The sequence below is a fragment of the Danio rerio genome, chromosome 21 (assembly GCF_049306965.1).
Source record: "Danio rerio strain Tuebingen ecotype United States chromosome 21, GRCz12tu, whole genome shotgun sequence".
Classification (NCBI taxonomy): domain Eukaryota; kingdom Metazoa; phylum Chordata; class Actinopteri; order Cypriniformes; family Danionidae; genus Danio; species Danio rerio.
This window is the reverse complement of record NC_133196.1, coordinates 38788680-38803273: the sequence shown is the minus strand read 5'-3', so window position 1 is coordinate 38803273 and position 14594 is coordinate 38788680. Positions and strand designations below refer to the sequence as shown.

General features: G+C 35.1%; 1 protein-coding gene across 2 annotated transcripts; it reads left to right on the top strand.

The window, feature by feature from the left end:
- The first annotated feature begins 9471 nt into the window (after positions 1-9471).
- Positions 9472-13442, top strand: adrb2b (adrenoceptor beta 2, surface b). 2 transcript variants are annotated; one of them, XR_012396436.1, is made up of 3 exons: positions 9472-9680; positions 9871-12702; positions 12783-13442. XR_012396436.1 is itself a non-coding variant. In NM_001089471.2 (2 exon segments), a coding segment is annotated over 1 exon segment (1230 nt). In that variant the 5' UTR covers positions 9472-9680; positions 9871-9880; the 3' UTR covers positions 11111-13442.
- Positions 13443-14594: the final 1152 nt, after the last annotated feature.

The following is a 14594-nucleotide window of genomic DNA, read 5'->3' as shown; positions in this document are numbered from 1 at the left end:
GAAAGTTAACCGGAAGCTCTGAGGCTGGCTGGCTCAAATACATCATTGGAAGTACATCAACATACTGAAATAAAACTCTGAGCCAACTGGTCACACTTTACAATAAGGTTCATTAGTTAATGTTAATTAATGGATTTACTAAGATGAACAAACAATGAACAATACATCTACTACTGTATTTGTTCATGTTAGTTAACGTTAGTTAATGAAAATACAGTAGTTCATTGTTAGTTCATGTTAACTCATGGTGCATTAACTAATGTTAACAAGCATGGGCTTGAATGTTAATAATGCACTAGTAAATGTTCAATTATGATTAATAAATGCTGTAAATGTGTTGTTCATGATTAGTTCATGTTAGTAAATGCATTAACTAATGAACCTTATTGTAAAGTGTTACTAGCCAACTTCTGGACAGTCAACTTCCGGATCATGTAGACTTTAAGTTAACATTTTCAAGACAAAAATACACCTAAATACACATTTAAACAATATTTTTAGATATAATTTTATGTTATTATTAAATTATTCGAGTTTTTTGTGTTTGAAAAATAATAGATTTTTTACAAAGTCACAAAATGTACTCGAATAAAATAACTTTAGTGCAAATGGATAGTTCACTCAAAAATGAAAACGTCAAGCCATTACAAACTCATTCATTCATTCATTTTCTCGGCTATTAATCCGGAATCGCCACAGCGGAATGGACCACCAACCTATCCAGCATATGTTTTACACAGCGGATGCCCTTTCTGCTGCAACCCATCACTGGGAAACATCCATACACACTAATTCAAACACAAACACTATGGACAATTTTATCTTACCCAATTCACCTATAGCGCATGTCTTTGGACTTGTGGGGGAAACCAGAGCACCCGGAAGAAACCCACTTAATTACAAAATTTTTTTGTTTATTTTTTCCATTGAAATAGATATTATATAATATAATATATACAAAAGAATAAGTGAATAGATGGCTACCAGTTTTGACATGCTTCAAAATATATTCTTTTGTAACGGAAGAAAGAATCTCAAACAGGTGTGGAACAAGTCAAGGGTGAGTAAATGATGACAGAATTGTCCTTTTTAGTTGAACTATTGCTTCAACTTACGTTCATGAGGTACATTCTGCACAGTTTGGTGAATGATTAATCATATGCTGAGATATGATGCATGGACATTTGACTCAGCAAGAGAAGATACTTGGAGATTTGTGCTTTCATGTTGTCTTATCTGATTCTGGTTAAAAACCTCGAAAGAATCCCTGTGCTTTATTTAATGTTCCTCTGGACACATAGTTCAGCTTTTTATTGGAGTGTTTACAAAGCAATTTGCAGCATAGAAAATAAAAACAATTAGATCATTAAAATGCATTAAAAGGCCCGTGAAATTAAAATAAAAAAATATATATGTAGATTTAGATTCAGTCTGTGTTTCCCAACACTGGGTTGGGGCTGGAAGTGCATTTGCTACGTAAAACATATGCTGAAATAGTTGGCAATTCATTCCACTGTGGCAACCCCTGAAACAGAGACCAAGCAGTAGGAAAGTTTCAGTCTGTTAGTTTTAAGGATTTCTATTAGCTATACTGTGCTCCAACAGTGACAAATAAATGTGTTTAGAAAATATAAAACTGATAGAAACATCCAAAGCATGCAATTTGCCATTTTTGACTAAATCGATCAACTAAATCGATCACCTCATACTTGAGTTTCCATCTAATTTTTGACCAATCTAATGCTCTCTAGTATCTGATGTGCCCCGCACCCTTTAAGACTTCTTATTTGCTTTTCATTTGATGTGCTTGATTTCAACCACAGAGCTGTGAGAAAACAAAAGGCTATTGGCTGTTTTTAAGGGGAGGAGCTACTATATGTCCCTCCCTCTTGTCATGTTTCAGTTGAGAATACGTCATAATTCAAATAAAAAAATGCACATTTCAAAGCTCTTCACTGAACCTTCAAAAGTGAGTGTGAAAACCTCTAAATGCCGTCTGACATTTTCTCCGAAAATTATAAATTTTTCAGCCTCCTGTGTTTATGTCCAGTTATTTTACTTTAAAGTCAATGAAAAGAACTTATTTGTTACTATAAAAGTAAAATTGCTGCTTTTTTTGGAAATTTATTGCGATTAATCATGATTAATCACATTCAAAAGATTGAAATTTTGTAATTTTGGCTATACAAATGTAAAATTAATGTAAACGCAAGACAAAAACTATTTAAATTCAAAATATAATTGTTTATTAGAATTTTTGTTTAACTTGTAACACAGATTTCTCCCGATAATGTCAACAGACTGAACTGTCTTAGCAACTGACTGAATGTAAAAGAGGACTGAGTAAAATTGTTTCTACTTTATAATTAAGGTTCTCAACTCACAGCAATACAACTTTACAATGAGTGCAATTGTTTGTATTTAATACTTTATTGTTATAATAATTTTCCATTTTCCATATCTGCACTATGTGTAGTAATATGTATATAATATGCGTGCAAATGTGATCTTAGACTTGAGAAGCAGTACGATTCTAAAAATAGGTAAATACCTTATGAGAGGATGACTACTCAAGCGCACAGGTGATGTGATGCGTGCGACTGTAAAAAGTGTGCACTCACGCTCCTGTTTACTAAACAACCGTGTAAAGAGGAAGCGCAACTGGTGCGATCGGTTCTCTTTGAAATAGACTGGACAAATAGCGATGCTCGTGTACCCACAGTCCGGCTGCTTTTAAGGGCTCAAGATTGAATATATATATTAGGCATTTTTAAGTGTCCTAACTTGACTGCTGCTGCTTAATGGGATGTTTCTTTACAAAACTAAAGTGTGCTTTAGCATGTCAAAATGAAAGCAAACATTCAAAAGGGTTCTACGTTTTGTCAATTGTATAATATTAATGATAATAAATATAATATATTTAAATAATAATTATAGTGTAGACCAGGGGTGTCAAACTCAATTCCTGGAGGGCCGAAGCCCTGCACAGTTTAGTTCCAACCCTGCTCCAACACACTTACCTGTAGGTTTCAAACAAGCCTGAAGGACTCAATTAGTTTGATCAGGTGTGTTTAATTAGGGTTGGAACTAAACTGTGCAGAGCTGCAGCCCTTTTGGAACTGAGTTTGACACCTGTGGTGTAGACTACTGTGGCATTGTGCAGTGAACTAAACATTTTAATAGGCTACATAACTGAAAAACTAATGTGAAGAACTGGCAGTTGCCTTTTTGCTCAAATTAATTTAACGGCAAATTTCTTCTGCATTTTTTGCCCTTTAGAGCTCAAGAGAGTTGTATTTAAAGAATTAGTTTACCAAAACATGTAATGAATTAGGCTGCTATAGCCTCATGTCATTAGTCTAGTTTTCTCCTGTGTGAGTTACAGTAAGTGCGCCTCCCCGTGCGCGTTTTAAAGGCTATATATGGGCGCACCTGGCCTAACGTGGGGACCAGATTTCTGGACTATATGTCTAGCTTTAATCTCACCATTTTTATAATTTAATTGCTGTTTCATATCATACAATATCTAAATGTGTGTTCTGAAGATTGGAATGATGGGAGTGTTAGTAATTAATGACTGAAAGAATTTTGTAGCGCCGGGTCTGGAGAGGATAATCACTCGCGCTACTGTTTATAGCACGTGCACGCTCCCGTTTCCTTTCGTGAAGCATCTGTGTCTAGAAACACAATTGATGCGATCGGTTCTCTAGACAAAAAGTAATGAACATGCACACATGCAAACTTTCAAGATATCCAAAGTTGACTTATTGTAAGCAGTGCTAGTTGCTTTCGCTTTACCCATTCTTTGAACAGATTATTTATGGTCTAACATTACTCGTGTATGATCATCCTTTCATTATCCCACGGTAGGCTACAGTATGTTTTTCACCTTTCTTTTGCGTTAATATGGTTTAATTAACATTTTTTACAATAACATCGCTTTAATGGGAGATTAACTCCCAATTTATGTGTAATTAACTGATGATCTGGGACCTTTAACCAGGACAGATTACTGTGCATATGTTTTGTTAAATAAAAAGTATAGTATACAACTATATTTTGCTTGTTTTGGCACATTTAGGGCTCTATTTTGACGATCCATGCGCAAAGTGCAGAGCCCAGGGCGCAAAAGCTTTCAGGGCGTCTCAAAATCCATTTTTGCTAATATAAGGATGGAAAAATCCGCTTTGCGCTGTGGCTGATGATCTAAAAGGGTTGAGCTTATTTTCTTAATGAGTTATGGGTGTGTTATGAGAATAAACCAATCACAGTCTCATCTCCTATTCCCTTTAAGAGCCAGTTGCATTCCGCCATAAGCGCATTTGCTTTTTACATGATGTAGCGTAAGTGTAGGTGGAAAAACTGAGCATTTCAGCAAGAAAACTGTTAAACAGAGCATCTACCGCACTAGAATGAGAGATAGGGATCTCATAATCTAGTTTCACTTTTGCTCTCGTGGATAGGGATACCTTGTACGCACAGACATAAATTAGCCTATAAATAATTAATTTCATTTGTTAAGCACAAAAAATTGTTTCAAAACTGTTTCTAAGTTCAGTTCTAATTTCCAGAAAACAAATAAATGAACAATAATAACAAAGTGTGGTCAAAAACACTTCAAAAATATCCTAATACACATGCTATGCCCCAAATGGTCTAAAACCTGCAGGTGGGCAAATCTAAGCTAGTTTTTAATAAAACAAATATAAATATGGATATAATAAATAATACTGCTAATAATAATAACATTATACAAAAGCAAATTGAATGAACTGAAAAAGCCTCCCGAGATGAAGAAAGTATGAAGGCAGTGGTTTTTAAATTCATGTAGGCTAGAAAAAATTATGTTTTGTGATATTTTAATCCTTTATATTTATATATTCCCATATATATCCTTATTATATCCTATATATATCCTTAATATCTTAATTATTTTTCATATGTAAGGACATTTGCGTGTTGCTCTACATCTTGTGTGTATTAAACAGTGTGTAAGCCAAGCGCACTCTGCGCCAGACAATAGACCGGCTTTGTTCTGGTCTAAAGAACAGACTATTATAGTTTCTCAAAATAGCAATGCATCAAAACACGCCTGCTTTTTTAGACCAGAACGCCTATGGGTGCACAGATGAGCGCAAATGCATTTGCTATTTAAACAGCGTGGCGCAAAACGTCAAAACGACTCTTTCACCGAGCTGAAAGTAGCAAATAACAATTGCGTCGCGTCTTGCTCCACATTGTGCCGGGAGTATGATAGGGCCCTTAAAATTTGTGGCTGAGAAATAATTAATTGTTTATGTTTGATGTGGTCAGACATAAACTTGGTAAATCCTTCATTTTGAGCTCTGAAAATAATGTGAAATAAAAACTAATTGTAATACTATGAAACCTTGACCCATTTGCTCATGATTATAGAGCAAGCTCATAAACGACACACAAAAAGTCAAATGAATGAGGAGGCATGTGGAGATAACGCAAAACCTAAATCAAGTAATTTTAGCATGGCAAAGTCATATTTATGTGTATAAAGTATATTTTTCCAACAATAAAATTGTGGCTAGTGAAAATGGCGAATGGCTAGTAATGTTGGAAAACTATTAGTCAAAGTGGCTGAAATCAATAAAGATATATAGTCCATAAATATTGGTACATCAACACAATTCTAACATTTTTGTTAGAACAAGATGTAGTTTAACTGCAAACTGTCGGCTTTATTTTGAAGGTATTTACATTTAAATCAGGTGAACGCTGTGGGAATTAAAACAGTTTGCATATGTGCCTCCTACTTGTTAAGGGTCCAAAAGTAATTGGACAGAATTGTGTCGATCTCCAAATATTTATTAATCTAACTGTATATATACAGTTAAAGTCAGAATTATTAGCCCCCCTTTTTATTTTTTTCCCCAATTTCTATTTAACAGAGAGATTTTTTTCAACACATTTCTAAACATAATAGTTTTAATAACTCATCTCTAATAACTGATTTATTTTATCTTTATTATGATGACAGTAAATAATATTTAACTAGATAGTTTTCAAGACGCTTCTATACAGCTTAAAGTGGCCTTTAAAAGTTTAAATAAGTTAATTAGGTTAACTAGGCAGGTTAGGGTAATTAGGCAAGTTATTGTATGACAATGGTTTGTAGACAGTCGGAAAAAAAACTAGCTTAAAGGGGCTAATAATTTTGACCTTAAAATAGTTCATAAAAAATGTAAAACTGTTTTTATTCTAGCCGAAATAAAACAATAAGACTTTCTCCAGAAGAAAAAAATATTATCAGACATACTGTGAAAATTTTCTGAATCTGTCAAACATCAGAAAAAAAAAATACAAAGGAAGGCTAAAAATTCTGACTTCAACTGTATATATTCATACTTGATATTGACTTGGGTGATGTCTTCCTAATCCTCAAATTTAGCCAGTCTCTTTCTTATACTTGCTATCACTTGCGGTCTAGGGGTACAATTACAGTCCAGAGAGAGAGACCAGTGCTGTTTAAAAGTAGTAGCTTATCAACATAAATAAAACATGTCTAAAACTAGCATGCGTCTGTACATCCACAGATTCTATTATTAATTTAGTCTTACATAACAGCACTGTTGATATCCATTCATCCTGCTTTAAGCACGAGACCAAACTGCTGCTAATATCACTTTAAAAACAAAGGTGCCAAAAAGCAGTTTACACATACCATAGAGGAACCTTTTGTGCTTTTTTAGCTGCTGCTTTTACATTTGGCTTGATCGCCAGGATAGCAATAAAACTTGAACTTTGGACTTTAAAATGTAGTTTAATTTTCAGCATGCTGACACTGTGAGGCACATTCATCTATTTACTGTAGTGCAGTCACTTTAATGTGTAATGATTTTCTAATGAAGTTAGCTAATTCATTTTTATCACTACTTGGGTCCAGAAAGTTGTAAGCTTTCCACAAAATGAAAATACAGAGCAATGTTGTAATATAGCTGATCATAAAGGCTTTTCAAACAGAGGTCCAGCAGATTTGACAACATTTGTTTACTATATATAAATATCAAAGACAAGGACTATTTTATTTTGATTGTTGTTTTTCATTCATTCATTTTTCGTTTGGCTTAGTGTCTGATTTACCCGAGGTCACCACAGTGAAATGAACTGCCAACTATTCCAGCATATGTTTTTACAAAGCTTTAGAAGCAATTATACATTTTCATTTCCTTCCTTCGGCTTAGTGCCTTATTTATTAGGGGTCGCCAGAGGGGAATAACCCGCCAACTATTCCGGCATACTGTATGTTTTACACAGCGTATGCCCTTCTACCTGCAACCCAATAATTGGAAATTGTTGGTTTTCAGTGTTAAAGTACTTATGTTTAAGTGAAAAAAATTTTTTTTTTAACTTTTCTTTACTTCCAAAGAGAGAAATATTTTTTGTTTGTTTGTTTTCATTATTATTTGTGCTGTATTATTTGGTTGCTAAGCAGAAACAAATAACACTTTAAAAAATGTAAAAAAAAAATTGTAATTTTATAATTATTGATAGTATTGTAAAATGGATGAATGTATCTTTTAAATGTGATTATTCCTATAATCTATTGTCTTATAAGATTACAATCGTACCAACAAAATCAACTATATAAGAGATTACTGCCCAATCTCAATTCTACCCCTTAGCCCTTACCCTTACCCCTACCACTCGTTTTGCACGTTCACGTGAAGGGGGGTAAGGGTGTTCCAATTTTCTTTAGCTTGAAGGTCTAGGGCTAAGGGGAAGGGGTAGATACCCCTTCGAACTAAGATTTTTCCGGACCACAATCAAAACCAAGGGGTAAGAAAATTTCCCAGAATTTTATATATATGTAACAGGGCAAAGAAACTTTCACAGTATGTCTGATAATATTTTTTCTTCTGGAAAAAGTTTTATTTGTTTTATGTCGGCCAGTATTAAAGCAGTTTTTAGAAACCGTTTTAAGGTCAAAATTATTAGTTATTAGTTTTTTTTTTTTTCAGCTAGAATAAAAGCAGTTATTAACACTTTAAACACCATTTTAAGGTTATCATTATTAGCCCCATTAAGTTTTTTTTTTTTTTGTAATAGTGGACAGAACAAACCATCATAAAATAATTACTTGCCTAATTACCCTAACCTGCCTAGTTAACCTAATTAATCTAGTTAAGCCTTTAATAGTCACTTTAAGCTGTATAGAAGTGTCTTGAGAAATATCCAGTGAAATATTATGTACTGTCATCATGGCAATATAAAATATATGTTTTTAGAAATGGGTTATTAAAACTTATGTTTAGAAATGTGTTGTAAAATCTTCTCTGTTAAATAGAAATTGGGGGAAAAATAAATAGGGGGGTTTAATAATTCTGACTTTAACTGTATATATACAGTTAGATCAATAAATATTTGGAAATCGACACAATTCTTACCTTTTTGGCTTTATACAACAACACAGTGGATTTGAAATGAAACAAACAAGATTTACTTCAACTGCTGACTGTCAGCTTTAATTTGAGAGTATTTAAATTTAAATCAGGCGAATGCTGTACAGAAGTTGGGGAAAAAAATAAACATGGGGCTAATATTTCAGGGGGGCTAATAAATCTGACTTTAACTGTATTTACAGTTGAAGTCAGAATTATTAGCCCCACTTTGTTTTTGTTTTTATGTTTTTTTAAATATTTCCCAAATTATGTTTAACAGGGCAAAGAAACTTTCACAGTATTTCTGATAATATTTTGTCTTCTGGCGAACGTTTTATTTGTTTTATTTTGGTCAGTATAACAGCAGTTTTTACATTTTTAGAAACCATTTTATGGTCAAAATTATTAGCGATAGTCTAAAGAACAAACCATCGTTATACAATTACTTGCCTAATTACCCTAACCTGCTCAGTTAACATAATCAAATGTCACTTTAAACTGTATGGAAGTATCTTGAAATATATGTAGTAAAATATTTTTATAATAAACATATATTATTATGCTTAGAAATGTGTTGAAAAGAAACCCTCTCATTGTTCAACAGCAATTTGTGAGAGAAAAAAATTACAGGGGGGCTAATAATTCTTTCTTATATATAAGAAAGAATTATCTAATAATATTAGTTGCCTATCTACATAAAAAATATGGGGAAAACTTTAACCCTGACAAATAAACATATTGATCCAACACAGCTAGTGACAAAACAGTGTGAATCCTCTCTTGGAACACAGAACATTCATGTAGAGATAATTAAAGAAGGAACAAAACAAGTGTTTTCTTCCCCAATGAACTCTGTTTCTGTAACAAATATATATTTTTTCAATTACATAAAAATAAATTACGAATGTTAAACCAAAAGCTGTCTTGTTCTGTTTCTCCACTCCGCTTTACAAGTGTAAAGCACTCTACAGTGTAAGGAAGCTTTGCTGCTATTGGCTGCTGGCATGTGATGTCATCACTGGCTGCTATAAGAGTCCAGCTGATAGTCAGGGGCACATTTAGTCTACAACATGCTCAGCTGGCAGCGCTGTGAGCATGTCAAAGAAACAGACAAATGACAAGGTGCAACAGAAAGATCAATGAGCACACTTTGTGAGAGCAGAATACTTTCAGAGAGAACAACATCTCAAAGGGATTCGTTTTGGATATCTCACGGGAGTCCATGAAAAGTGGATTTAAGTTGGACAACTCACACCCTCTTCTGATTTAGTAAGTGCACTGACTGTACATTTGTCTCTGTATGAATGTTCTCCTTTAACACATTTAGAATGCAGTTAAATCATGATCATTCTCGTTCTAGCACTTGTATATACTTTCCATTTCTCATGCTAACCATAAAGCATTCTTTTACAGTCTAGCATAGCTCTCACCATACTTTATGTTGATTTTCCTTCCTCAGGTCAAAGCTCATGGAGGGAGAGAATACGCTGATCACGGAGAACACCTCCCTGTATATGAACATTTCAGCTGGGCTAAACGCTTCCTCACCAGTGTCTCTCTCTGTCTCAGAGTACAGCGATGCAGAGGTGGTCTTAATCAGCATCTTAATAGGCATTCTGGTTCTAGTCATTGTCTTTGGTAATGCGCTGGTCATCAGTGCCATTGTACGATTCCAGCGCTTGCAGACTGTCACAAACTACTTCATCAGCTCCCTGGCGTGTGCTGATCTAGTCATGGGTCTTATGGTGGTGCCCTTCGGCGCATGCTACATTCTCCTCAATACATGGCACTTTGGAAACTTCTTTTGCGAGTTTTGGACGGCTACGGATGTATTGTGTGTGACCGCTAGCATTGAGACATTGTGTGTGATTGCTCTGGACCGGTACATAGCCATCATGTGGCCTCTGCGTTATCAGTCTATGCTTACAAAGCGGAAGGCCTGCGGGATGGTCATAGGGGTGTGGGCAGTGGCCGCCCTTATCTCGTTCCTACCCATCCACATGGAGTGGTGGGTGTCAGATGAACCTGAGGCGCTGAGCTGCTTGGAAGAACCCACCTGCTGTGACTTCAACACCAACGCTGCGTACGCCGTGACCTCCTCCATCATCTCCTTCTACATCCCGCTGGTCATCATGGCGTTCGTGTACAGCCGGGTCTTCCAAGAGGCCCGTAGGCAGCTTCAGAAAATAGACCGCATTGAGGGGCGAATACGAACACAGAGCTTAAGCACCCAGGAGGGAAATGAGATAAAGAACAGGAGGACCAAGTTCTGCATGAAGGACCACAAAGCTCTGAAGACCTTGGGGATCATCATGGGAACCTTCACCCTGTGTTGGCTGCCATTTTTTGTGCTTAATGTGGTGGCAGCCATCTGGAAGATGGACAACATCATGTTGCCCTTCAGGATCTTAAATTGGATTGGCTACGCCAACTCTGCCTTCAACCCATTAATCTACTGCAGGAGTCCTGAGTTTAGATGTGCTTTTCAGGAAATCCTGTGCTGGAGACCCTCTCATCTACCTTCCACAAGGAGTAAAAAGGGATATCTCTACAGTGGTCACAGCTGGAAGGTTCACACAAAGACCACCAGACCACGAGAGCCCTCGCCGGCTTGTGAAACAGAAATTGGTGCTGAATGTTTGACTGCAGGCACCAAAAACAAGAATGGGAATTATAATAAAACTGTGACGTCCATTTAGGGCACTAAATATATCCGGTTGAAACTGTTTTTGTCTGTGACAAAACATCCATTTTAGATATTTAAGCCTTTGAACCAAGATGGTTTGCCTATATTTAGACAATATTTAATTATGAAACTTCAGAACAAACGGAAATGAAGTATTGCTTTGGGACAAATTTTGTGCATGAAATCCAGGACAGATTTGGAAAGGCAAGACAGTCAGAACGTCTACCTCTGGATTACATTTACTACCTCGAGACACTTTTTATGTCTCAAAAAAACCTGCATTGATATTTCATTTGTAATTTATGAATAAATGTCCCAACTTACAACCGGAACATGTGGATTACAGATCAAAAAGAGCAGTGTCTTATAGCAGACAGACATGTTACATTCCATTAAGAGAAAACCAGGGTCTTCAGTATCTCTGAGACCTCCTCCGGAGAGACGAAATATAACCCTTTGATTAGGGACAACAGGTGCACATTGCCGCCTGTGCTATAACCAGCTGTTCTTGTCAAACGTGAAGGAGCCAAGCAGTTCTCCAAGCCCTGCACTTCAACCTTCCCCTGTTAACATTTCCACTGGGAAACCATTTTAAGGTTACAGTTGAAGCCGTATCTATAAAGGGTCGTGTTTATGAAAGTAAGTACACAAGTCTACATTTGCGAGCTGGGTGGCACAGAATGATGGCGTATTTAACACGTCACTACATGTAATGATGGTGCCAAGTTATTCTCATTACTAAACAGTATTTAAAAGTTGACTCTCAATGCTATGTAAGCATATTAATTTCAGGAACACAGCTTATGGAACCTAATTTATGGGGGTTATGCTTCCATAACTGTAATGTTTTTACTGTTTACAGATTCCTGAGCTAACAGTCCATAGGACAGACACCCCAAAATCCCGATTACAAGCTGATGGTTGTTTCCATCTGTTTATAATAATAGCTCAGGCAATGTACTTGATAACTGGATGCATTACTGGAAAATGTCTGACATTACAAAAAGCTGACAAATGTATCTTACGCAATGGTGTGGTTGATGTCACTGACAGTGGGGTTGCTCATATGCATAGCATGCGTTGTGATCTTTGAGCCTCCTTCCTGAGTATGTGTGCACAAATCAGTTTAGACATAAAAACCAAATGCATAAAGCTTATGTGGCTGCATAGACCTCAGTCAGGGTAATGCTGTTTTTATTTTAATCTATTAATTACATGTATGAAAAAGGCTGTGAGGCATAGAAGTACAGTGTCCTTAAAACCCTTTAGTGTTCATTATTAGCATTCTCATTTTCAGCTTTTAAAAACAGTGCCAATAGAAGACAAACATTTTTACAGTGCATGATTTGGTCCTCACAGCTTTTGTTTTACTCACATACAATTTAATATGGTGTCTATATTCCAGAAGAAATGAGGTACAGTAGCTAGAGAAGAACTGTGTACAGTATGTAAGGATTAAAACTTACAGATATTGAAAATACTTAATACTTGAATGAATAAGAAATATATACAGTATTTATTACACATTTTTTATAATTATTTTTTAGATTTTTTAATAATTTAGTCAAACTTAAATGTACAATAATATAAATGAAGAGTTTGGATGCAAAAACCTCTTAATGCTGTCTAAAATTTTCTCTTAAAATTGGCATTTTTCTCAGTCTCATATGTTCTTTACTTAATAGACAATGAAAATAACTTATTTGTTACTATACAGATACAATTCCTAAGGCTACACACAAGAGTCGGAGAAAAATGATAATTAAAAAAAAAACATGCGGCATTTAGAGGTTTTTGCATCTAAACTCTTCATATACAATTTGTACAATCAATATTAGTGTATTTATTTACGTTTTGAGCTAACTTTTCCTAAGTATTAAGTATTTCAAATATCTATAGAATTGTTTTTTTATAAAATATATTCTTTGGGATAGAAAAAAACGAGAAGCTTGAATCGATTTCTTTATGTGAGGCATTTAGGCTGCTTAAATTTGTTGTGGGTACTGTATTAATGGCGTCATTAATACCTTGATAAATACGTTCGTGTGTTCGGCTTCTTGTGAAAAGTATTAGTAACTTCTCCTCAAAGTCAAACGTCGTCTTAGGCACGTTTTGTATGAATCTATGGACAAAGCACTAGCCTAATATGTTACTGTGTTTGACAGCACATTTCTGATGGTATTTGCTTAGTTTGTGTCATTCCACGAAGCGCCAAGTGCAACTGTTTCCTATACTTTTACTACAAAAATGTTTTGAGCCGTATTATTTTTGTTTATTATTTATTTTTGTATGTCCAACCAGCTGCTCAATGTACAAAGTGACAAAATAAACATGGTGTTTTGTAATGCCGTAGTTGTGAATTTCTTAAGTAAAGATTATGCACACTTTACGCCATCTAGTGTTGAAGGAAATTATCGGAAGGACTTTTGGTGACTAGTGTTTTATTTTTTTTATTATTTTTTATTTATTTATTTATTTATTTAGTCTCAAACTTTATTTACTATTCACATCTTAACTTGTATCAAATTATAATTGGATTGACTATGAGGTTTTAATAATCAAACATATTATTCTTACCGAAACCACATCTTTGTCAAGAACAAGAGCATTGTTGCTAAATGTGCTTCAAATTACATGTTACAATTGTTTAATAATAATAATAATAATAATAATAATAATAATAATAATAATAATAATAATAATAATAATAATAATAATAACTTCTTTTCACTTATTTTAAAATTAAATGTTTTGACAAGACAACTGCATTACCATGGTCAGGCTGGGAGATGACCAGCTAAAACCAGCTTGACCAGCCCTCCCAGGCTGGGAGACCAGCCATGTCCATCTTAAACCAAGCTGGTTAAGCAAGTTTTAGATGGTTTTAGCTGGTCATTTTCCAACCTGACCAGCTACGATCATCTAAAACCAGTTTGACATATTTAAAGCTGAGCCCAGATTAATAAAGGGACTAAGCTGAAAAGAAATTGAATAAATGTCTGAAGCCAACCTGGAAATGGTCAAAACTCTTCTAAAACCAGGCTGATTAACCAACTAAAACTAGCATAGGCTGGTTTAAGCTGTTTTTTTTCAGCAGGGTTCTGTAAACACTAAGTTAAAATGAACTTTATATGTGCTCTTTGGTCTTCTTGTCATACTGAATAAATAAACATGTATCAGCTATACAAGGTCACCTACATAAGTGTGTGACATGCAGTCTGCCACAGAAATGAAAGAGCATAAACAACAGCAACAAGCAGCTGAGTTACTTGTAACTTACTGGCAACTTTATTAGGTACACCTTACTAGAACTGGATTGGACCCTCTTTTGCCTTCAGAACTGGAACAGCTCATTGTCATGTTCAAGAAACTAGTCTAAGATGATTCGCACTTTATGTTATCCTGTTGGAATTAGCCATCAGAAGACAAGTACACTGTTTATAAAGGGATGAACATGGTCAGCAACAAAACTGAGGTAGGCTGTGGCATTGATATGA